The sequence below is a fragment of the Dermacentor albipictus genome, chromosome 1 (genome assembly GCF_038994185.2).
Source record: "Dermacentor albipictus isolate Rhodes 1998 colony chromosome 1, USDA_Dalb.pri_finalv2, whole genome shotgun sequence".
NCBI lineage: Eukaryota > Metazoa > Arthropoda > Arachnida > Ixodida > Ixodidae > Dermacentor > Dermacentor albipictus.
In genome coordinates, this window is record NC_091821.1 from 190336471 (window position 1) to 190362348 (window position 25878).

General features: G+C 44.5%; 1 protein-coding gene across 2 annotated transcripts in view; it reads right to left on the reverse strand.

Moving 5' to 3' along the window:
* The window catches only part of LOC135897982 (coactosin-like protein), a 67759-nt gene that overhangs the window by 12346 nt on the left and 29535 nt on the right, over positions 1 to 25878 (reverse strand). The window contains exons 2-3 of one of the 2 annotated variants that reach the window (XM_065426692.2): positions 13060 to 13162; positions 7222 to 7379 (exon numbers count right to left, since the gene is read on the reverse strand). In XM_065426692.2, coding sequence (XP_065282764.1) covers positions 7222 to 7379; positions 13060 to 13162 — 261 coding nt within the window. The remainder of the gene's footprint in view (positions 1 to 7221; positions 7380 to 13059; positions 13163 to 25878) is intronic. The other variant, XM_065426693.2, reaches the window with a different exon arrangement.

A 25878-nucleotide genomic window follows, 5' to 3' on the forward strand; every position in this document is an offset into this window, starting at 1 on the left:
TTCAAAACACTCTTGGTGACTTTTATACAGTCCTCTCCTCATAAATTCTAGGACCACCTCTTGCCAAAATCTAAGCCCAGTACCGCAATTAAGCCGGAAGAAAACAAAGCCAGAGCTAACAACTTAAATGAATACTTTCACTCTATTTTTACAGTAGGTGATGATAACCTGCCGCACTTTAAATCTTCCTCTAACATATTGCTTGGACCTCTTAATGTAACACGGGCCGACGGGCTAAACCTACTACTGAATTTAGGCAATAATAAAAGTCCAGGACCAGCCAAAATTGCAAACGCTTTTCTTAAAAGGTTTGCTGAGATAATATCTCATTATTTAAACTTAATCTATGAAAAATATTTATCTGCATGTACTTTACTGAATGACTGAAAGACCGCTAAAATTATCCCAGTACACAAGTCAAGAAACAAAAATGAGCCTTCTAACTTTCGGCCAATCTCTCACACAATTAAGCGCCGTGTGTAAACTACTTGAGCACATCACCTTTAAACACATAAACACTTACCTCGAGCAAAACCGCATTTTATCCACGGTTCAGCATGGTTTTCGTCAAGGTTCATCCGCAGTCACTCAACTAATCGAATCAATACGCGATACCTCCAGTGGCATAGACAACCAAAACCAAACAGATCTTATCTTCCTCGATTTTTCAAAGCGATGAGCAAAACGACAACAAGGTGAAAGCAAGAGCCAACGCTTCGACAAGTGGACTTGTCTTCTTCAAGGCGACATATGCTTTCCTCGCCACATTATATATAGGTGGGGTTTTTCAAAAGCATTCGATCGCGTTTAACGTTAGAAATGAATATTAAAATTTGAGCACACTTTCGGAAAGGGGCCCATTAGCGAATGGATGAAGGACAACTCAACTAACCGGACAAAATTTGTGCACATCAACCAGTCGAATTCTGTCCTAACTCAGGTTACCTCTAATCTGCCTCAAGGCAACGTTCTAGCACCTGCACTATTTTTAGTTTGCATTAACGAGTTGCCCACTGACATTCACGTCAACATAAGACTCTTCGCTGACGATTGCATACGGTATCAAGAAATTACTTCGCCATATAATCATGTAATTCTAAACAATGGACTGAAATTAGTGTCTGCGTGGTGTACGCAGTGGCGAATGACTCCCAATGTTAAAAAATCTGTTCCTTTGCGAATAACAAGAAAACATCATTTACAGGAGTTCACTTGCACCATAAACGATCACCCCATAACAACAGTCACAGAACTCAAGTATCTCGGTTTAACACTAACGTCTTAGATGGGACTCCCATGTTAATCACATTACTTCAAAAGCCCTAAGTCGACTTTTCTTTCTTAAGCGGCGCCTACGCCAAGCTCCACGCGAAACTAAATTACTAGCTTATACTGCACTCGTGAGATCAACCATAGAATACGCTATCTCAGCTTGGTTTCCGTCGACTAACAAATTAATTAACATGCTGATGGGAGTACAAAAAAAAGCAATCAGATTCATCTTCAATAAATATCCACTTAGATATTCTCCAAGTGCCCTAGTAAAAACTGCCGGAATACTCACAATGCAAAATCGAACCACACCCGCACGGTTGAAATTACTGCACCAGTTAATTCATAAGAAGTGAACGTTAATAGCTCCAAGTACATAACCATCATAAATCTCAGAATAACACGACTTAAGCATTCGTACACCCCACAGGAATATCGCTTTCAAACTGATTGTTTTACACTCTCCCCCCCCCCCCCCCCCCTCCCCGCTAGCCATAAAGCAGTGGAATGGTTTAACTCCCACTATCACAAATAGTTTGTCGCTACCACTTTTTTGTCCCTTCTTGAAAACTACTTACTGGGTTCTCAATTATGAAATTTAACTGTTGCGCGCCTTCTTCACTTGATATTACTGCACTCAATTGGCTAACCCTCTCTGCAACGTTTTCGTAAATACTGTTAGAATGTATAGATATACATATTTAACCCTTCCCTATAGTTCGCACTCTGATGTTGCTACTTAATGTTTTATTTGTTATCTGTATATTTTTTCATATTTTTACTACGACTGTACAGGGTGCTTTTTCTGGGATTTCTGCGATACAGCTTGCCAGCAATAAACAACACAGGCAAAACGAATCTACGCACAATACAAAGTCTTCAGGGTCAAGTGCTCCGGATCTGTCTAGGCCTGCCTCAGAGTGCTTCAACAGTGGCTACGATAGCAACCGCTAGAGACCACCTTGTCAAGACCCACATTGAAATTGAAGTACTCAGGACCCATATAAGGCATCTAGCCAGGACTCCTCGTCACCATTTAGCCTCTCTACCAGCGGACAGGCCACACACATCTTTCAGCCAAACGATAACTGCATATGATGAATCATTGCCAGCTTGTTTCAATCCGGCTGCGAGACCTTCGATCCCTCCATGGTGCCTCGCTCAGCCAAAAATCAACCTCGCAATACCTGGTATCTCGAAAAAAGCTGATCTGTCATCACCAGCCCTTAGACAGCTCACGCTACTATATTTGTACGAGAACTACCGTGACTCTACGCATATTTACACTGATGGATCTGTCCTTCCAAGCAGCTCCGCGGCGGCAATCGTCATACCAGCGAAAGCTACAACAATCAAATTTAAGACGACCCACGCGACAACATCGACGGCAGCAGAGCTCGCAGCGCTCTTTACTGCTCTTCATCACATTGGTGAGGAACCGCCACACAAATGGACAATATTCTGCGATTCGAAGGCGGCACTGCAGTCTCTACTGTCACCTTTACGACGCGGACCACACGAACAACTAATATTCCATATTACAGAGACATTGCACCATATAAGTGATGCAGGCCACGAAATAACCTTTCAGTGGCTTCCAAGTCACTGCGGGATTGTCGGCAATGAACGGGTGGATCACGCTGCCCGCTCAGCCCATACTGAGGAGCGCCACGTCCCAATTCCTCTTTCTAGAACTGACGCGGCACGGAAGCTCCGCCTACTTGCTCGGCAGTGCACCGCGTCGCAATGGAATGAGCCGCATTTAAGAAATCCGCGACTGTACTCACTTGATCCAACATTAAGTCTTCGAGCGCCATCACAGCTTCGCCGTAGAGACGCCACGCTTTTATATCGACTTTGGTTGGGCGTTGCCTTTACTAAAGCCTATGCCTTCCGCATGGGGATGACCGACACCCCAACCTGTGACCACTGCGGCCATGAAGAATCAATTGGCCATATTTTGTGCACCTGCCCGCAGTACAGTCCACAGAGGGCATGCCTCAGCCAGGAACTTGACCAACTGGACGACCAACCGCTATCCGAAAAAAGAATTCTGCAACATCGAAAGGACCTACCATCACAGAAGAAGGCCGTGCAAGCGCTTTTGCGCTTCTTGCGATCTACCAGCCTGTGTGAACGACTTTAACTGGAACGCCTTTTGTGTGTGTGTCTCCATGTATGCGCGTTCGTATTTTTTTTTGCGTTTTCCTCTCTGTCATCTTTCTAACCCCTATCCCCCATCCCCAGTGTAGGGTAGCAAACCGGAGACTCATATCTGGTTAACCTCCCTGCCTTTCCTCTTCATTCTCTCTCTCTTGTCTACTACGACTTTATCATGTTAATATTTGACATTGTGCCCTTCGTGCAACATACTGCTGCCAATCCCATAAGGGATTTATGGGATTGGCAGCAGTATGTTCTAAACAAGTAAAAGAAATAATAATAATAATAATAATAATAATAATAATAATAATAATAATAATAATAATAATAATAATAATAATAATAATAATAACAAATGTTCCAAGAGAACGCTGTTTGTCAGATATTTTGTACTTTGAAAGAATAGGCAGAATTTTAGATACAACGCATCGCGTAGTTTTAACGTTCCTGGCTTATTTAGAAGCATTACGAATAATTATTGAACCCTTATCTTTTTTCTTTTTATTTTTCGATGCGTGGCATATATTAGGTTCGTCTGGTGTCCTAGATCACTAAACTAAAGGAGGCAGCTTCATTATGTTTGGTGACTAAGGATAACGTAATGGGTGATGTGTGGGTAAAGTTAGAAATGGATGGGTAATTGGGACTTTCGCAATAAATTACATATGCAAGGACTCTAGAGTATTATGAGTGTGTCTAACGAGCAGGAAAGAATTGAGCCCGCTGCCCTGGCAGACCTATAAAAGCAACCAAGACCAAATTTTGCGAAAATTAGGGGTACGCTTTGAGAACTTTGTGCGAAGTTAAATTCGGTTGGATCAAACACCACCTTTGTTAAAATTTCTTATTCAAGTGTTAAAGCGTGTGATATGGCGCTATCAGCTACGTTTCCAAGTGTCCCGACATAGCTGTAAGTTACAACAGGTTTACATTTTGTGGAAAGGGGAGGGCCGTCATGGTAAGTGCAATGTGCAACAAAATTTTTACATTCCTGGTTCAGTTAAAAGCGTTGCAAGTAGTTATTGAGCCCTCATCATTTTCCCCATATTTTCATGCTTCATAAGACGTTCCTGCTTGGTTTCAGCGATGTCCTCGGTGAACTAAACAAGGGACTTCGCTTGTATTTGGCGAAAATAAAAAGTGTAATATGGGCAATATGTAGAGAAACTTCACAGACAAGAGACTAATTATGGCATTTGCTGTAAATTGCGCGTGCAAGTCATTCGGAGCTTTGTGAGTGTGTTTTACGAGCAAAACATAATGCATTTCGCTGCCTTGGGAGAACTGTGAACTCAACCAATATCAAATCAAGCGGAATTTGAGTTGGTCGGGGGGAGGGGGGCACCATGGTAAACGTTAAGGTGAAGTAACCTGTTTGTAGATGAATTGCTGGGTTTTTGAACATTTTCAACGAGAAGTGCTCAGAAGCGTTACATGTGGGCAGGGTTTTAAACTGAACAGTCATATACGGGTAACTTTTCAAAGTATGCGATATAATTACAGGAAACTGAAACTTTTGTTGCAACTGTTCGAAAGAAACAGCTTCGCTGGAAATCGGGTTGTAATTATTCGAAGCCACACACATCCGCTGTCTCTTTTGCTTGTGACTATTGCGAGTTATTTATGTTGATTGTACATCGGTGTGTGTATCCTAGACAATAGTGTATATATATATATATATATATATATATATATATATATATATATATATTTCAACGAGGAGGAAGGAAATAGATAGGGCTCGATTTTTATTGGTCTTATGAGAAGCCAACAAACAATGACACTGAGGAGAGCACAGGGGAAATTATGTGGTGCAGTTCTTAATTAAAATAAAGAAATGAGATGTACGTGGAAATGAAAGTCGATAAAAAAAGAAACAACTGGTCGCAGGTGGGATACGAACCCATGTCTTCGCATTACGAATGCGATGATCTTACCGATTGAGAGAAAAAAAAAAAAGATGGCCCAGCACGTGATCATGTCTTCCGCCGGCGCGCCATAGCTGCGCTCAGCGCGGCTTCTCCGAAAATACAACGAGTGCGACCTCAGCGTGCGGCTACAGCTCTGGCGCTGAGCAGCAAAAACGATGAACTTATACGTGGCAATAAACGACCGAAGTTGCGCAAGCATATAGGGAGAAAAGGCGCACAAGTAGGCTGGCAAAGCGCTCTCCTAACGAGTGCGCATAGGGCAGAACCTACGGGGAACCAAGCACACCGGGCCGCGTGCGCCGAGCGCAGGGTCACGTGATGGGCCGACCTTTTGACGGAGAAAAAATAGAAAGAGACGGCTTCATGGAGAGCTGGCTTTGGAAGGCTGGCTGCGTGATGGGAATGCGTCCTCCTAGTTCATTTCCTTCCTCCATGGCACCTGCTTCATTTCCAAAATTTGGGCGACGTCCGCGATCTCCTGTTGGTCAGACTTTGTTTCCGGAGAAGCGCCCTTGCCGAGTTTTCGCATATCCCCTGCCCTATTAAAGATGAACTATACTGCTTTAAGCGAAACCAATGTCGACAAAATCCTTTTCTTTTTGCGTCGGCTTTCGCAGTTGTACGAGCACGCACGCTCCCTCCGGCTGTCCGACGGCGAGTGCCGCATAGAGTGCCGTCCACCGTCTGTTTCAACGTAGCCACTACTGGGGCATCTACCCGCGTATACATTATTCACTCATTGCGCTATATCGGTTTAATATTGTACACATGTGCTGTTGCGCATCGCGCTTTTGCTTCCGCGCAGTCTCTAGGAGCAAAATAACGTAAAGCAAAATAAAAATGAACCATTTATTCTGCAAGTCTGCGTGGTGACAGCATAGATTCTATTAATTTTTGTTTTGTGACTATAAAGAAGCGAACCAAAAGAATGACAGAAGCGTAGACTGTTGGGCCAGTTGGTGCATTATGTAGTGTCGTTGAGCGGAAATACGGGCAGGAAGAAACGAAGTGGACAGGACACGCGCTCACGCAGAGTGTCTGTCCTGTCCACTGCGTTTGTTCCCGCCCAGATTTCAGCTCCAAGACGCTACAAAAAGGACGACAGGCAAGCTTGTCTAATTTGTGACAGACCGTATATTTATTTATTTACTTATTTATGCATTTTTGCATTTTGAAACATACTGCAGGCGCTGTGGCCCTAGCGGGATGGGGCAAAGGATAGTAATAAATCACAAAACATTATTCAGATCTTCTGCAGTGGGGGAATCGATGTTATGCCAAACATTCTGCCGGCAGTTGGCTATCCAGCATCGATTGGATATTCAATCTTCCATAGTTCGTGTATTCACCATGGACAGTACAGACGGAGCAGATGGATTTCGTCTGCCCGCGCAATCGTAAAGTTGGACGAAAGCACCATGCCATTTCAGCTCTGAGTACAATTTTTTTTTATGCTTTAATCCCCCGCTTCGTTCACTCATTCCCCTTCCTTAAAAAAACAAAACAAAACAAAAACAACTCGATTTAACGCATTTCACCTTATCGCTGCGAGCATTAATCGGAACAAGCTTGTCTTTTGGGAATACATTTGAAGTTTGATGAACGTCTTCACCCGGACATAGCTTATGAAACAGCACAGCAGATTAAATCTGCGCACGTGTGCGTAAGCTGCGTGAGAGTAGACTTGCAAGCGGCTCCGCGTAGAACACGGAGGAGAAGAGGATGTATCGAGACGATGACAGTGAACTTTGTGATCGTCTTGCTTCCTCCTTTTGTCGTTCGCGTTCTCTGGGGCCGTTTGAAAGCCATGACAAGCTAACAAGTCCAACAATAGATTCTGAAGCTCTTGACTCACCTTAATTATTTCCTTGACCGCAGCCTTGTCACTGCTGATGCGGGCTCGCTGCAGCACCGAGACTGTCTCGGATAGCCACGTTATGAAGACAAACTTGGACCGCTTGCTCATCTCGTCGCCGGCCTGGATTCGGAGGTAGATGAACGCTCTCTCGTGTTCTGCGATCGATTAGCGCAGCGCACGTTAGCCATGACTGGCCACTACAGGTTCCGATTTCTTTTTGGATGGTGCAAAATAAACTGTTAGTATACCCACCAAAACGATATTCACATCCTTTGTCTGCTTTTCGCATGGACAATCAGCCTGTCGTAATCAGTGTTAAAGGAAACATGAGCCCCGTTCTCGGTCTTAGCAATTTTAGAGGATAGTTCCTTCGTTGTCGTGAAAAGCCTGCTGGGAGTGATTACCACTCGGACAGTAGCGGGAACTGCACATTTACAAGTTATTAGCGATTAATAAAAAGAGATGACCTAATTCCTGGATGGCTGATAATATTGATCATCATAAGCTGTCTAGCAAACGAGAGGGAACGAGATGCACTTGCGATAGCTGAGGACCCCCCCCCCCCCCCCCCCCCTTCCGTATCCACTGATAAATGCGTTTACGTAAGCAATTCTGGCACCACATTATTTGTAGAGAACTGACGTTCCCACTGACGAGCATTTTGGAGTTCTTTTGTGACGAATAATATATCACAAAAGAAATTTTGCACCAGAAATGTGCTTTGTCGCTGTCGCGCATAGCGATCGAGTGCTCGCAACGCCAAAATTTAGTCCTCCGTGAAGCACGAGTGCAAAGTGGCTCGATTCATTGCATCGCGTGCCATTATGCAGTGATCTGCATAATGGCTATTGCCATTAGAATGAGGGGGTGGGGATGATGTGTGCGCTCAGCGTGCGCTTAAACGAAAGTTCGTGGCAATTTGGTACATGTGTTAAGCATTTATTGCTTTTCTCTGGACATCTTCATTTATACATTTTCTTCTTTGTAGCGGTTCGCAATTACTCCTATCCTGCCGAAGCTGTCTATTTTGGCTCTTTAATAGACGTGACGTCTGTGATTTTATACGATGGAGCGGCGGATCTTTCCATAGTTTCGTTGTCTGAGCTGGAAAGTGGTAAGGCTGTAAAAGATCCCCTTCCTGGCCATTTCTTTGAGAAAAGGCTTTCGATGGGAAGAGCCAAACCTTAATTCGTACGAGTCACATGCTCCAGTAATGCTACATAGCACATCTGTTATAAATTCATATGGATGTCTTGAGTGATCTTTCAGTAGCCAGAACATTCCAGGTATTTTCTTAGTGGCCATCAATGAATTGTCGACAACGAATTGGACGAAATAAAAAAAAAAAAACTCCGCTGCTCAGATAGCGGTGCGGTAGCGAGCCTGTATGGATGGTTCACTAAATCTACTGTAAGAGGGAGAGCGTGGATAAAAACAAAGGCCCAGACAGAAGTCCGGTTTGCTACCCCGCATTGCGAGAAACGGATAAAGGAATGGAAAGAAAGGAATAAGGAAGGGAAAGAGCACCAGGCTCTGCTCACGCGTGAAGGTGCACATCGAGTGTATGAATGGTCACAGAGACAGCTCGACTTGCGGTACGGTAGTAGCGCTTTCGTTGCCTTCTGCGCCAACGACGCGCACGGCTATGGTGCAAGGATCTTCGCTTCCCACATTTACTATATACGCATATATATGTACGTTGAAAAGAGGTTGACATGTTGAAAACACCTTTAACAAATTAGGAACTATCTTTTATTGTGATATTAATTACACGTCCGCTCGAGACGCATTTTCGCTGACACTGTCGGTGCCGCCGTGGTGTCCCACATCCACGACCCGCCTGGCCCAGTCCGGTGAGCCCGCTCGCCGTGTGCTAGAGGTTGCGAGGGTGAGCATGCGAGGATGAGCCAAGATGGCTGGTGGCTTCATGTGCGCTACCTTCCCGCGCGCCCAGTGTTGGAGGAGGTCACGCGATCTGCTGAGTTTGGGAGGCGCGACACATTTGTAATGGTGAAGGGAGCAGCAGCACGGAACGTCAACTTTGGGACAAGCACGCGCACTCTCCGCTGATCGCACTCCTTATTGCGCTAGTGTCGTGACCGCGAGTGCTCGCGGTCATCGAGTGAACATCCCGGTCGCTTATTTAGTGAGCGAATGTTTGCTGCAGTTTATCCTGTCCATAAAAATACTAGCCTTACTTCATGTAACAGTCTCCCAGACAACACAAAAGTGCCATGGACGTCCCAAAAAGATCCGCGTGTCCCACATCGAAATGAAGACGTCCGGTGGACTTCCGAGTGACGTACTACTCGGCAAGGTCCGAGAAACGTGCCTTCATGGACGTGATTACTATGTGGAATTAGCGTGCGAAATATTTTCTGTGAACATGCATCAGGGAGACAACGTGCCGAATGGTTGTGTGTCTGCTTCCCACGCGGGCTGACTCTTTAAGGTTACTTAATATTTTAGGCTATTCTCAAGGACGTCAAACCTAGATCTTTTTACGGCCCACACACTGATAGTCGGAATCCTAAGAGGTCCAGTCTATCAGTTTCTGAGAAAGTGAAACACGTTTTCTGATATATTGAAATTATAACCAAAATCTCTATTATCTCACCATAGCATACACCATAGTTTGCGATTTTTACGCAGTACTGACTTTCAAAACTTAAGTTCGTTTAATATCCCACCTGTACCAGCTGTAAGTTCCTAAACAACCGAACTTCCCACTGCGCGCGCTGGCGCTTGTGCACATGCGATGTATCTGCTCTTGTGTACATTGAACATATATAATAAAAAGCCAACAGACACCAATGACAATAAAGGGGAAATTGCTTGTACTTACTAACTGAATTAACGAAATGATAAATTAATGGAAGTGAAAGTGGATGAAAAAACAACTGCCCGCAAGTGGGATACAAACCCACGTCTTCGCATTACGCGTGCGATGCTCTTACCAATTGAGCTACATCGGCGCCGTTTTCCCATCCACTTTCTTGGGTATTTATGTTTTACTACTAGAACTAACCCTGGGAATGCTAGCCAGCTCCACCACTCGCAAACCTTGGCGGCGGATATGGAACATCCTTTATTCCGCAAGCGTCACGAGTACGTGATCTTTTTGGGCGAGGGCAGCTGGTCAATAAACCCAGACATGCTACCTGGAGGCATCAATGTTGCCGGATTCGAGACCCTCGTAATGTAATGATGTGAAGAAAGAGAACCGAGGGGCTCGATTTTTATTAATCATATCATAAGGAGACAACAAACGAAGACACCAACGGCAACATAGGAAACATTCCTTGCACTTACTAATTATGTAAAAGAAATGATAAATTAATGGAAATGAAACTGGGTGAAGAAGAAAACAACTGGCCGCAGATGGGATACGAACCCACGTCTTCGAATTACACGTGCGGTGGGATATATATGTGATATAAATTCAATGTGTAGCGTTCAATGGGTTCAGAATCTGTCAAGTGCACTGCGCATGTCCGCTGAAAAACACTTGCAACTGATATTGGGCAGCTATTTTAAATATACTGAACTATACAAGATTTGGGTAATCCGAGATCCTTTAATAATTTTCTCAGGGGGCAAATACGCCCTTGTCGATGTGCAACTTCGAATGGCCACAAGAACACGCTGTAATTTATCGTCCAGGTATTTCCGCTTCTGGAAATCCACGTGAAGAGTCGTAAAGGTACACGGTATTCTTTAAAGATCAGTTAGAAAAAAGAAAAACACGATGCTCTCTGGTCAATAAGTTATTTGATTATACATCAACGTTTTTCGAAAAACGCCATAGTTTTGAAAGTCAAAACTGATTTGGTGTAAATCTTTATAGTGTTCCTTTAGCAAAAGAAACAAAACGTGACCATACGTTAGCGCCACGGGCTGCAGTAGAATCCACCCGAAGAGACCGAATTGCGTTATATTTCTCATGCGGTCTTGAAGAAATCCGTTCAACTAATACACACAAAAAAAAACCAGAGAGAGAGAGAGAGAGAGAGAGAGGATGACAATGACGGCACCGTTCGCAACGAAATGAAAATATCGCGCAATAACATAGTACACGCCCACGTGCAACCTTTCGTTGAGAATCCGTGCACACGCTGCATTGAGACAACATTGCCTAATGTTTTAAAGATAGCGTGCAACACGAATATATTTGATGGCTTCCTTCACGCGAAAAGCTAGTTCGATGCAGTTCATTGCGACGACCGCATAGAGAGGCCGCGCATTATATTTTGCAAAAATACGTCGTGTGTGAAGTGTTCTGCTTTTGCAGTTTGCCTAGGACCAGTCATTTGGCATCTACCAAGTTCTCTTGTTTTCGAAGGCACTCGCGAAAGTGTCCAGGAGGGCGCCCGCACGGCGCTTCATTTTAACGCCGGCAATCCCACTGTGAGGTGCGCGCCGTTCCATTCATCATACCACGTCATCCGGATGGTCCGTGAAGAGGGCGTCACTGGTGTCCTCGCGCCTAATACTCGCGGATAATTTTTCTTGAATATATCGGAAGCCAAAGCTATAAAACTGAAGCGCTTGTGTTACCGCTGCTGGAAGCAGTTTCGTTCACGGTTTCTAACGTGCAAAATGAGCAGCATGTATATTTTATTTTCTGCTGCCCGTAAATTTAAACGTGAAGTGTACAGTAACTAGTCATACTATTGGTGTTTTCTTTTTAATTTTTTTTGTCCACCCTTTCGGCTTTTTGCATATGTCACACCGTCGCACGTTTCGTGCATTCCTCAAAATCAAAATAGCGTTCGCGTCTTCTGGAACTGCGTTATCGCCTGCTGGCACGCCTGCTACCTGTATACTCTCCTAGGAGACATGACGACCTATTTCTGCAACAAATGACTGCCGAACCAGACGAAACAAATTGTGTGCGACGTTTACACAGAAACCAGATATATATATATATATATATATATATATATATATATATATATATATATATATATATATATATATATATATATATATATATATATATATATCCGTTCACATATTCATAGTCTGCATCTATGGCTTAAACGGCCAAGGGTATGAGGATAACACTCGCTTCTGCTACACTAGTGGACGACTTTTCTGGGCAATGAAGTGAGAGATACGGAGCGGAGCTATACCGCGCATGCATTCGTACGCAAAGATGTCAAGGCGAATTTCACAACGGTTTTCATTTTTTCAAGCTTACGTAGCTCCTTTCTTTTTTTCTTTTATTATATATATATATATATATATATATATATATATATATATATATATATATATATATATATATATATATATATATATATATATATATATATATATATATATATATATATATATATATAAAAGAAAAGAAAAAAAGAAAGGAGCTACGTAAGCTTGAAAAAATGAAAACCGTTGTGAAATTCGCCTTGACATCGTTGTGTACGAATGCATGCGCGGTATAGCTCCGCTCCGTATCTCTCACTTCATTGCCCAGAAAAGTCGTCCACTAGTGTAGCAGAAGCGAGTGTTATCCTCATACCCTTGGCCGTTTAAGCCATAGATGCAGACTATGAATATGTGAACGGATTCCTTTCTATAGCATGTTTATTTCGTATTTCTAGACCATTCCTAGCTCGTCTTCATAACACATACTGTTACTCCTTCGCTAAGGAATTTCCAGGTAATTCCCTTTTTTCTTGCGCTCACGTGGCTATGCCAATGAAAATACATATGCACAACACGAGCCTGGTTAGCGTCGTCTAGAGACATTTTATACTTAAAAAAAAACATCGACAGATGTGAAAAGTAGATTGTATGGTGCTTTGTGGATAAAAGCAAAAAGCGGCTCACCAACGAGGTTCTTCTTCAGTGACTCGAAGTCCTCGCCCCTGGACGTGGCCCGGATCTCCCCGCCGTCGTACGTGAGCAGGACCCTGCGGCATAGTCGTACATCCTGCATCGCGTGGACAGCTACGCTCGGACACTTCTCCTTTGTGTCTCTATGGACCATTTCAGCACGGGGAACTCCGCCAACTCTTGAGCTGTTAACGACAGCTCTCTAATTGTACTAATAATAGCCGATGGGGTATAACGAAAGAAAGAAAGAAAGAAAGAAAGAAAGAAAGAAGGAAAGAAAGAAAGAAAGAAAGAAAGAAAGAAAGAAAGAAAGAAAGACCAGGAGCCGATATTCAGAAAAGCTTCTCGCGCGCAAATTGTTCGGAATAGAACATTTTAGCCCATCCGGATGCTATACATATTATTAGCGGAGGCGGCTGGCCAACCGAAAGGAACACTTACGAAAGAGAAACTGCAAATTCGGGCGCAGTTGGATCAATTTATTTGGCATTGCCTGTACGTAGCTGCGTACTACCATGCGCGGGAAGTTTTTGAAATGGTCGCTTGCTAACAGGCCAGATGGCAATACCCACGGACCGAAACTAAGTCTTCTGTGGCACTACGCGCACACATAGACACTGTCGGTACACTTTCTTGGTGTGCACTATATGTCTCGCCGCTTTATACGTTGTTTGACTGGACTGCTATTGCGGCTCCTCGCTCTCTGTCGTCTTTTTTCTTTTTTCTTTTCCCTACAGTGGAAGCCAGCGAACGGGTTAGTCAGTGGGGATTCTCTAATGGCATCGACCTGTTCACATCATTAAAGCACTCGACCCGTATACTGTCGAACCAGATTACTGGCATGAGCAACCATTTCGAAAATGAGGAGCGGGGTGGAGAGGCTACCGAGTGCATCTGCGTTCACCCGCTCCTCCGCCTTTTCTTTTTTTTTTTTTAGAGGGCGCTGACGAGCTGCTTGGTTCCTTGCCACGCTATCACGGCTGCGGTAAAGGAGTCGAATAATTACGACTCCTTAAGACTGCACATGTATTAAAGTCCGCTCGAAACCAACCAGCCGCACCGATTAGAGAGCAAGCGCTACTTGATACTGCGACCGAAATTACGAGGCACAAGTGGACTTGAGCAGGACACGCGATATGAGAACGCGTACACTGTGGTCTGCTAGAGTAACCGAACGGCTACCAAGGAAGGTAATGTAACTCGTGCCCTGCGGTGTTGATCTAAGCGACCGCGCGCTCAGCTTTTGTTTCGCGAATGGTTGACCCAGACAGCGTGTGTACAACCCACTCAAGCGAGCTTCAGCGCTTGTCACTGCCAGCGGGCACCTTCTCGGTGTCACTTTCGCAAGAGATACTGATTGTGAACCGATGTCATGCTACTGTCGAAAATGCATGAATAGCTTGCCCCGTTGATACAGTTACGTTCATGCGAACTAACGTAATTATGGAAGGCATACGTGGCGAGCGAAGGTTGGCGAATGCATTTACGCTTTCCTAATATGGAAACTGGCCGGATAATGGACAGGACACACTATGCTCATAGACAGCGTCAGGTGGAACTATACCTCACTTGTGCAGACGCTTTGCGCACTTTCTTGTAGTTTTTAACCAGGTTGGATGACAGAGCAGTTACATCCTCAGCGCTGGCATCTCGTTTTAGGTTTCATGCTCTACCAAGCACACAGGTTTTAATTAGGCGCGACATACCGCACAGAGTGACTGCCGAGAACTCATCGCAACAAGAACTCCGAAGAAAAAGCCTCTAATAACCTTCCGAGTCCGTATTCAGAAAAATAAAATAAAATAATACAAAAATAAACATTTGCGCTAGAATTGTTCGTAAGAGCATTTTCAGGCAATCATAAGCGAAGGCGGCGAGCCAATGGCAAATAGTACTTACGAATGACAACCTTTGTGAATTCGGCCCTTGCTACTTTACCAAGTGGGTTCAACACAAACCAGTCTTATAAAGACAAAGAAACTTTCAAGAAATTGGGGCTTGCTGCATTTTCCCTGTCAGGTCAAGCATGCGAACTGCAGAACGAGAGAAGCACAGTTGTCCAGACGTTCATCTGTGCCCGTATTCACGAACATCTCTTACGCTAGAACTATTCGTAAAAGAAAATTCCAGCCAATCCTTGTGCTGGATATGTTATTGCGAAAGCTGCCGTCCAATGAGAAAGAGCCAGTTGCGTAGCCAGAGATGTATATTTTCTTTTTAGGGGGTGATGCACCCATTTGCCCGGGGACGGGGTGGGGGAGTAAAGGGGGGGAGGATTCGGAAGGTCGCATACTAACACTGAAATTTCCAGGCGGGGGGGGGGGCGAGTTATTACACCGAGTGTAGGGTAGCAAACCCGATTCTAGTCTGGTTTGACTTCCCCGCCTTTCCTCTCTTTATTTTCTCTCTCTCGGGGAGAAGGTAGGTAGTGGGCACATGCCCGGTGTGATATTTGCACTAGCTACGCTAGTGCAAATAGCATTTACGAACGAGAAGCTTTGTGAATGCGGCTGGATGATGCTTTACAAGTCGCTAAAGCGCTACATGCGTTCTTCATAACTCGAGTCTTCAGTGTAGCGCTTGCCTGTGCAGGCAGGTAGAAGTCATTCTCTATTAATTTAATACGAAATCATTATATATTCCATAAGGCAGAAAAGCTGTACGCTGTCCACAACGAGGGGTACCAGAGAAACCATCATCCTCAGTGACGTCATCAGCATCTTGTATGACGTCAGCAGTAATGCAGAATTTAAGTTTGAACAAGCTATAGAGTAAGGTGACTTCAGGTGGAGTAAAGTGAATTAAGGTGAAGTCAATGACGGTGAAGTAAACTTGACTAAGGTGGATTGCATTCGCTTAAGATGGATTAAAATGGATTAAGGTTGGTACAAATTAGAGCAAGATGGATTAAGGTGGATTAAAGTGGATTAAGGTAGAGTTATGAAGGACACGTGATAATGTGTGACGCCACGTATCATGAACGCAACCAAATAATTAGAAAAGTCATTTTGCTTTCTCATTGAGATCACGTAAGGATGCTTCAATGACTGCCAATTATTCCTTTAGTGCTCGCTTTTCTCGACGATTTCGGACTGAAAGGCTCTTGAGTATTTAAACTTGCCATTTTGTCGCAGTTAATAAGCACAACAAAAATACGAATGGAACTTAGTGTAACTTAGGGCCGCAAACTAAGAAACAACAATTATTTATTAGTTAAGTTGCTTCAAGTCCAAGTTGTGGGGCTAAACGACCCGACACAGCAAAGTGGGCTATGAGGGGCGCCATGTTGCAGGGCTTCGGATTTATTTTGACCACCTGGTTTTTCATTTTTTTAAACATCCACCCAACCTAGTAAACAAGCAGCTTTTGCATGCCGCACTCATCAAAAATGTGGCCTCCGCAGCCGGAAATCGAACCCGTGACCTTGTGGCTCAGCAGCAGAACGCCATAGCCACTGAGCGACCGCGAAGAGTAAGCTCGCTTCCTGAGAAACAGTTGAGCCTATGCACTATCTGTGTTCGATTGCAGTCCTCTTGAACTGCACCGAAATACTCGAAGATAATGGCTACAATGAGGACGCATTTCGGGCTACCCCGTATCTTGCGAAATATCAGCTCTTTCGCACACTGGAATTCGTGGAAAGAGCCCGCAAATGCAATATTTCCTTGAGTAAGTTTCGTCATTATGGACGGCTCATAATAATTAACAGACAGTCAAGAGACACTGGTGTGCAATATCAGCAGGACACCGGTGTATGTTGTATTTGCAGGGCTTGAGCAAAAAGCAAGGTTTATAGGCCTTGTCCAGTCATAAATTGTGCAGAACGGTGACCAATGTGTACGGCCAATTTTCGTGATTACAGAAAACCGCAGAATATAGGGCCTATACTCGATACAGCAACCACATGTTAGTTTGTTCACCTAACCGCACGTCTTAAGAAACTTTCTAAGCATCTTACTTTTATACCACGCTCGAAATAGGCAAACCTTTCACTGTCGCTACTGTTACGCCCCAAAGGCTTCTGAGCGCTATGTTATGGAGTGTCCGCGATATTATCAGCAGCGAGTGTGTTTACGTGAAAAGTTGAGCCACTTAGACTGACGGGCTTTTTCTGCAATCAATGTGCTTGATCCATGATTCATCATTATCATCATCAGTTTGGCTACGCCCACTGCAGGGCAACGGACGCTCCCATATTTCTCCAACTACCCCGGTCATGTGCTAATTGTGGCCATGCTGTCCGTGCAAATTCTTAATCTCATCCACCCACCTGACTTTCTGCCGTCCCCCGCTACGTTTCCCTTCTCTTGGAATCCAGTACGTAACCCTTAATGACCATCGGTAATCTTCCCTCCTCATTATATGTCCTGCCCATGCCCATTTATTTTTCTTGATTTCAACTAAGATGTCATTAACTCGCGTTTGTTCCCTCATCCAATCTGCTCTCCTCTTATCCCCTTAACGTCACACCCATCATTCTTCTTTCCATAGCTCGTTGCGTCGTCCTCAATTTAAGTAGAACCCTTTTCGTAAGCCTCCAGGTTTCTGCCCCGTAGGTGAGTACTGGTATAGCACAGCTGTTATACAATTTTATTTTGAGGGATATAATGGCAACCTGCTGTTCATGATCTGAGAATGCCTGCAAAACGCACCCCAGCCCATTCTTATTCTTCTGATTATTTCAATCTCATGATCCCCGTATCCACGGTCACTATCTGCCCTAAGTAGATGTATTCCCTTACAACTTCCAGTGCCTCGCTACCTATCGTAAACTGCTGTTCTCTTCCGAGACTGTTAAACATTACTTTAGTTTTCTGCAGATTAATTTTTAGACCCACCTTTCTGCTTGGCCTGTCCAGGTCAGTGAGCATGCATTGAAATTGGTCCCCTGAGTTACTAAGCAAGGCAATATCATCAGCAAATAGCAAGTTACTAAGGTATTCTCCATTAACTATTATCCTCAATTCTTCCCAATCCAGGTCTCTGAATACCTCCATGATTATAACCCTTTAAACAAAGATGTGCTTTAACTCCCCGACAAGCTTTACTTGTGGATAACAACCTAATTAACATTATTTCATTTGTAAACGTTGTGGCGAACTCTACACACGTTAGGTGTTTTCTCCAGAATTACTTCAAGAATATTACATATGACATGTACGTGTGTACGTTTGTAATCGCACAGTGGCGTGGCATTCTATTACTTAACGCATGGGCGTAGAGGAAGCGTTTCTGGTTCGCTCTATTTTCTGCTTTGTCTGCATTCAAGTTTTCGTGTGGGCTTAGTACGTTGATGCGCTTGTGTGTTTAGTACGTGTGCGCGAGCTATCGGCGAAAGGGGTAGACTAAATTTCTTAAGCGTGTCTTGCAATAGCCGGATGTTGCTTACCTTCCCATTTATTTTAATTTAATAAACGGGAAGAACAAAATGCTCGAATACTGCGCGCACGCCTACTACGACATTAGTTTGTACCCTGTTTTATGAATGTAATAGAGTGCCTGACATCGGCCGCTATACAAGCTAAGTTCTTTATGCTTATAACAAACTTCTACTTGACGACTTCACTTTCCTTTTTTTATTCGCTTTTTCCTCTGTTTCTTAATGATTCTACGACCACTCTGTCCCGCGCGCGTTACACTTTTTCAAAAAGCGGACGTCACGAGTCATACTATTTCACAGAGGCTTGTGCTAGTGTGTTCGTACGAACACGCGGAAGGTTACTGCGTGCTTCGCTCGCAGCACGCCAGTGCTTAAATTCTGAGGTACATGCTGTGTACATAGACTCGCAGGGTGCGCACGACATGATTCACGCCAGTGTAGCACTGCATAATTGCTTCTTTGCACCTTGCTGACCTCGAAAATACGAACTAAGTTGTCTGGCTGCGCCCGGTGAGCGCGCCAGTCTTAAGTGCCAACGCACAGAGCGAGCAGTGCCTCGATCACTAAAGAAAAAGAAACCGAACAAAAGCAGCAAGAAGACAAGCGAACGCAAGCCGCTGCGCTCGAGATTTATAGGTGGTTTTTCTTTCTTCTTTTCGTACCTGGGTAAGGTGCGCCAGGCTGAGAATGCGGTTTCAGTGAGATTCCTCATGCTGTAGAGTTTCCATAATGCTCTCTGGACTGTTGTAACTACGTGAGAGCCCCCCTCCCCCATCCCCACCCCCACGCAAAAGTACTGCAGAAGCGGCCACACATGCCGCTGTACCCCTGCGCAACAGTCCAGAGAGGAGGTGGTCTCTACCCCGAAAGGAATGTCTATATATTCGCTCCTTCTGACGTTTGGGTGCGCAGCATTCGTTGCGGCCAGCGATGCGTGCGGAACCAGTAAAAGCAGAGCTAGGCTGTTCGGTCTCGTGGACATTAGGGCGCTCTTCCAGTGGTATTTATCTGATACTTCTCTGCGGTCGTGAAGCAGACGGGTAAGGCGTTCAGATACGAGCACACATGCCGATTGGCGACAGAGGAGAATATATATATATAAATGGTCTTCTCCTCTGTCGCCAATCGGCATGTGTGCTCGGCATCTGCGCTCGGCATATATATGGTGTCCCAGCTAACTCCCAGAATACCCGTCTCTTGAAGCTTTCAGCGCCTTATGGACATGTTTTATTTAGCGTTATGAACATGTTACCCTAAAGGTTATTTTTTCGAGGGACTACGTACGCGGTCAGTACATGCGCGCAGCTTACTACTTCTAACGCCCCGGGAAGGGCGGGGAGAGGGGAAATAGGTAGGCGCGTCGTTTGTGAAAGCAGTACATAATGCAGCAGCTTCGACGAAAGGAACTCTCATAAATGAAGTAGTACACCAAGCCTTGCTCAACTCGCGACGCATATTTAAGTTGTTGACTGAAAAACTCGTCGCGGCGCTCCCGATTTCAAGATGATAAACGATATATAGGTCGGGCGATTAAGGTAAAGTTCCTGTTGCTTAGGAATATACCAATACGCAAAAACAGAGATAAGTAAGAAAGATGGTCTTATGCATGTCTACACGTGTCGTCAAGTCCGGCGACGCCGAGTGCTACTGTGACCTTCTCTACTAGCAGCGGCTGAATGTTTCATAAGGTATACCGGTGAAATTAACTGTACTAACACACACATACAGACACAGAGTGAGAGAGACTAACGATAAAGAGAGTAAAGATGGCGATACGTCATGCGGAAACTAGGCTCCTCACTCGTGCTGCTTTCTGGACATGTTTCGCCGTCTAGTGCATGGCGCCGCCGAGAAGTCCACGCATGGCCTCCGAGACGAGAAGCGTGGCGCGCCGGTGCCTGCGAACGCTGAGAATTGTTCCCTCGCTTGTCGAACACTCAGTGGCACAAACTCAGTGACACAAGTTGGGGAGGCGTTCATAGAAGAGCGGCACACGCCTACTGACATATACCCAGGGACCCAAGTTGGCATCAAAGAGGATGAGTGGAGTACAGCACAGACCGAGTTGTGGATACCCAGTGCTCAAAGTCGGTGTCAAAGAGTTTCTTCGAAGAGCCGTGCCTACACAGTCCCGCATCTACTTTGACCTATGGCGGCGTGAAATGGGTTCGTTTAAAAGCAGCACGTATGTACACATGGGCATATACTCAGTGACCCAAGTTGGTGCGATGGTTGGTTTCGAATCCTGTTACCTCAGCACATCAGCCCGATGCGCTTACTATTTGACCACGGACAAACCAGTGACTCAGGTAGGCGCGAGAACAGTTATATGCAAACATACACATACTGTTACCTCTCAACACGGCCAAGGGTATCAATTAGACGTTTAACACTAGGCAGCCCTACCCATTCATCAGCGCCTATCCAGAAGTGAACGCAGTGTTGACGCCGACTGTTCACGGGTCAACAAAAGACCCATCTACCTGGACCTGACAACCTGAACTAATTGATGAATAGAGCCAACGTCGAATGCTACTGTGAGAAGGGCTCAGACCTCGGAGCCCCAGATTGCTAAATATGCGGGGACGAAGGTGCAACATCAGAGGCGGAGTTCGGCAGAACGGTGCTATGTCGCACCGTTTTGGGCCGCCCAAGGTACTGCCCATATATCATGGGCGGTATATTGCGAATGATTCGACGATGGTGATTGGCCGCGATACAGCCATGCAGCGATACAGCCAGATTAAAAGCGGAGATCTTTGGTGCAGTGGGGAGGCTTACATATCATGATGGGAACTCAGACGTTTAATATGCTCCTACAGGAGTGGGATTCCATATCTGGAGCCAGTGTAAGTATTGTAAACTAAACCATTTTTCGTTCAATCCTACTACCGGACGTACTCGTCGATGGGCTTTGGGGATCCCTGGGGCCCTATAACGTAAACCTATTCCAATTTCCTGACGTTAAATTTATGTAACCGCCGACGCAAGCATCGTGCGGTAACCCGCAGCATTGTTTGAAAAACCCAATCAAACGAAATTGAAAGCAAGAGTGAACAGCAAATCGACGTGCTGAGATGATGAGTGGATGTGGCTGAACTATGGTCGTGCTCTGTAAATGCGAATTGCCTGTGCGTTGCTTTAGGTGACCATAGTTGAATGTAACAGCCCAAATAAGTGCAAATAAATGATAAAGAAAGCGGCAAAGAGGTTAACCATTCATAAACCTTTCGGCTACTTTACATTATGGAACGATGAAGATAAAAGAAAGAGAGCAGACACAAAATTAATGCATGCAAGTGTCAGGTCCACATGACTCTGCGTTCGTCGTTTCATTACAGGCCGGTTAAGTTCAAGAACCGCAACTGCGCTTCTATGGCTTTTTGCATCGAGGATGCTCGAGGAGATAATGGCGGGGAGGTAGACACCAAATCAGCGCTGCGGACAAAATGTTTTGAGTATAGTCCACAGGCGGAGATGCTGCACGCGCCGTTATATCGTCAGTTGCTGTTTTGTTCAATTTCTTTTTGTTCTCTAAAACGCAACATTCCTTGACGGCAAGAGGTGCCAAAACACGCCTAAGAAAGAGGGTAAAGAAAGGGGGATAATATATCGCGGAACCTGACTTTTACTTGGTGCATTTACTAACTCTAAATGTCTGTAAAACACTCTTGTGGGAATGCCAGGTATTTTTTTAAAGGTTCGCTGATGAGAAACACTAAGTTACTATTGATAGGTGAAAATCAGAGAAAAGACGGGGAATACAGGAGATGGAAATTCAAGACGGAAGACTGGTTTTCTTGAAGAAGAAAAGTCCACTTGTCGAAACGTTGGCTCCTGCATTCACCTTGTTCACGTTTTGCTCATCGTATTGATAGGTGAAGTGTTTCTTTACCGGTAAACTATAGACAGGAAGAGAAAGCGTCAAAATCAACGATGTCACAGTAAAAATCTGGTGCGCGAACTTAAAAGTTCGCGCATCTTTTGTTGTGGCGTATATTCTGGCTCGCCAAGTCTCCGCACACGGTTTTCGGTATATTCTATATAAACGCGATTATTCAAAAACAATTTTCATAGCTTCGGCAGAAGAATGTTGATTATACTAAAGAGGATAACATGACTGTTACCCTGTAACTCATGTTATCCTGTTAATATTAATCTTAATTAGTGTCCCTTTAACAGCAGTTTCTGCGATGACGTTTCTATGTTAATTAGAGGTAGAGTAACGCATTTAATGCGTCGAGAACCTGCTGCTCTTTCATCGATAATGACTCATTATTACAGGTGTGCGAGCGTTGAACATTTCGAATGCGTATCGAGTAGGTTTTGCTACTCTATTCTGGAATTCAGCAATCGAAATTGTCAAATATTCGTTTCATTTCGAATATAAATAATGTAAGAGATAACAGCGTGGGTCCTTGTGAGGCGGTAGTACTACTGATACTGACACCTTCTAGTGTACGATTTCCTCGTTGCATATTTTTATCGCCATAGCATAGCCGTGTTACGTCTACCATTCGAAATTCACAGTTAATGTGTCATCTACCACCCAGTACCATGACATTAGCGTTCTTTCACTACATCTGGGCCTTGCGCTAATAAACTGCATTAATAATCGAGAGATAACGACACTTATTAGAGTTTTGAAGCAGAAAGATCAGTGTGCAGACTCTTCCGAATGTTTCTGTTTCGGGACAGCAGCGGCTGTCGCGCAGAGGCAGTCTCTAAGCAAAAGCATAGCATGCAGCTTCTGCTCAACCATTTCCAGTCGCTCAGTAAGGATGCCGCTCAACCATTTTGTGGTTGTGATGTAGGCAGCGTCTTAGTGTGATTGCATCCCTTTATATCAATGAGCGGTGATGTGGTGTCTTGCTTCTCTCCTTCAATAAACACAAATACTCTACGTGCATCTGGTGACATTCTGTTCCCTGGTTTCATTAGTGGCGTTGTCATGGCGGAGCAGATAACTGAAAGGATTTGCACGCTTCTCAGTTGACTGGACGTCCAGTGGTTAAGGGCGTTACATGTATGTATCAAATAATGCGAATAAGCTTTTTAATGCGAAGGAACTATGTGGCCCATGAAGCGAAAAATCCTGTGAGCGTCAGGCATTAACATCCGATGGTATCAAAACCCACGTGATTAAGTGATGACGTCATGTTCCCGGCGCTGGACCTGCCGCGGCTCGCACTGCGATATCCCACGGTGAAGAGCCAAGGCGTCGGACGGACGCCATGGCACACACCCGAAAAATTGACTATGACCAATTCGAAAATTTAGTTGACGCACGTACAAAACCGATCTGGTCCACACCCAAAATTGACTTGGTCCATCCTCAAAATTTGGGTGGTTCCCACCTCAAAAATTGACTTTGCCCAATTCGAAAATTGAGTTGACCCACGTTCAGTGCTTTCCCATTCGATGCATGTAAGGAGACTTAAGTGCTTCTGTAATATTTTTTTTAACTGAAAAGACTCCGCCGGAGCTTTATATTTCACTTTGTATAGCAATGAAAAAAAATAGCATTCGATATTTGAAAGCTGTTTTTCTCGAATATTCATGTTTGATTCGATAAGAAAATTTCAGTTTGCAAACACCGCTACTCATCGTGTATCCTTGTCAGCGATCGGCCCACGCGTCATACGAAGATTCACATCTCCTGTGTATCTCCCATTGCCTCGGTGATGATGATGTTAATTTATTGGCATCCCCTTTGAAACAGGGCTCAATCTCTTGTTTTTTTCTCTACCAATACTCTAAACGTTTCTTGCTTATCTCAACTGCTGACCGGTTTATACTTCCGTCCACTTTAAGGTAAGTGCTTCTGCGAGGTGTACGTTACCTACGGTTCTCACTGGGTGAATCTCTTCGCATTCCATTAGGATGTGCTGAGTGGTCTCCGTATATTTGCTGCAGGATATAGATGCCTCATCTTGTTGCGAATATTAGCTTCGGTATGTTCTTGCATTTAGGCAGCCAGCTTGAGCCTCAAATTGAAAGGCACCGCCCTTCGTATCATCACCCAGCACCTGGAGTAGCATGTCAGGCGAACAGCCACGTTAACATCTCCAGCATATCATTAAAGCTTGTTTCTCTCTCTTCTCTGCCCTTGTGTTATCGTACAGGCTTTCGGTTCTAATTTCTTTCTTGTCATTCTCGTAAATCTGCATGGTCTTTTTGGTTTCCATTCTTTGCATCCAATTCACTGCCTCTGCTTCTCTCACTTTCTTCTATCACTTTCTCCTGGTTGTCTTTTTACACATTCAACTACCCTGTACTTTGCTGCTAACTATCTTGACCTCTTCCTCCATTCTGTGTCCACGCTGTTCAGGAACATATACTTGTGCACTTTAGCCACCCATTTAATTTGATCGATGTTCCCGAGTCTTTCTTCAAAGCTAATTTTGCTGTGCGCTTCTCTGACTTCAAAAGAGGCCCAACTCATGCCACTTTGCACTGCCTCATTTGTGGTTAACCCGTGGGCGCCACGGGAAAAGCGAACCGGCCGACGGATTTTTGGTTAACTTCCAACCCCGAAAATATATCCTATTTTAAGCACATTATTGCATTTGCGAGCGTTAGCACTGGCACCACTACTCCTTTACAGATTCCACGCACCACCTCATATTTATTGTAACCTTAAAGTGTTCTATGTTTAACTATTGCTGCATTTCACTTCCCCTTTATTTTCAGATTTACTTGGTGGGTGCTTGAGTAAGCCTTTTATTCGTTTATGTATACGCTGAGGTATTTATGTTGCTTGACTACGGGTATGACTTGCTGTTGAATTGACACCAGGTGGCGAGATCAGCGCCACCAGTGGCGCTTGTGGCACGGGTTGTTCTCCCTTGACTGAGGGGCAATGGTAAAAGCTCAAACCCCGCACAAAGGGTTTGTTGTACGGATTTTTTTGAGACATCTCTCGTGCTGAGTGGTATGGCAGCATTTTCTTTTTGTTTTTATTCTACGGGGCATGGCTAATGCCTAGTGACCTATAGGTGGTTGCAAAACACAACGATGCCAGCTGCAGCAATTTCACGAAACCGAAAAGCGAGCTTGTATAACCCGACGGGTGCACTCGTGCCAAAAAGCTCTCTCTGAATACAACCTGATACTCGAGGAGCATATTCGTCATTCTTGCTTTCGCTGACGTAAATTGGAAGCCGAAGCTCGTGGTACGGGCATCGTCTCGATGTTGAAGGATTAAAAAAAAACAACAACAAAAGCAAATAGAATTACGAAATAAAAAAGAGCGATAAGGAAAGGCGGCCGCTAGTCGTAGATTATTCTTCAGAATTCTACCTCTTCATATGCGAAGATGGTAATAAGAGGCTAGAAACACGAGCGTAGACGTGAGGGGTTCTCCTTCGGACTTTTTCTTTCTTTTATTTCTTTCCCTACTCAGACGTGTCATTAGTTCGCACTTCCGCACT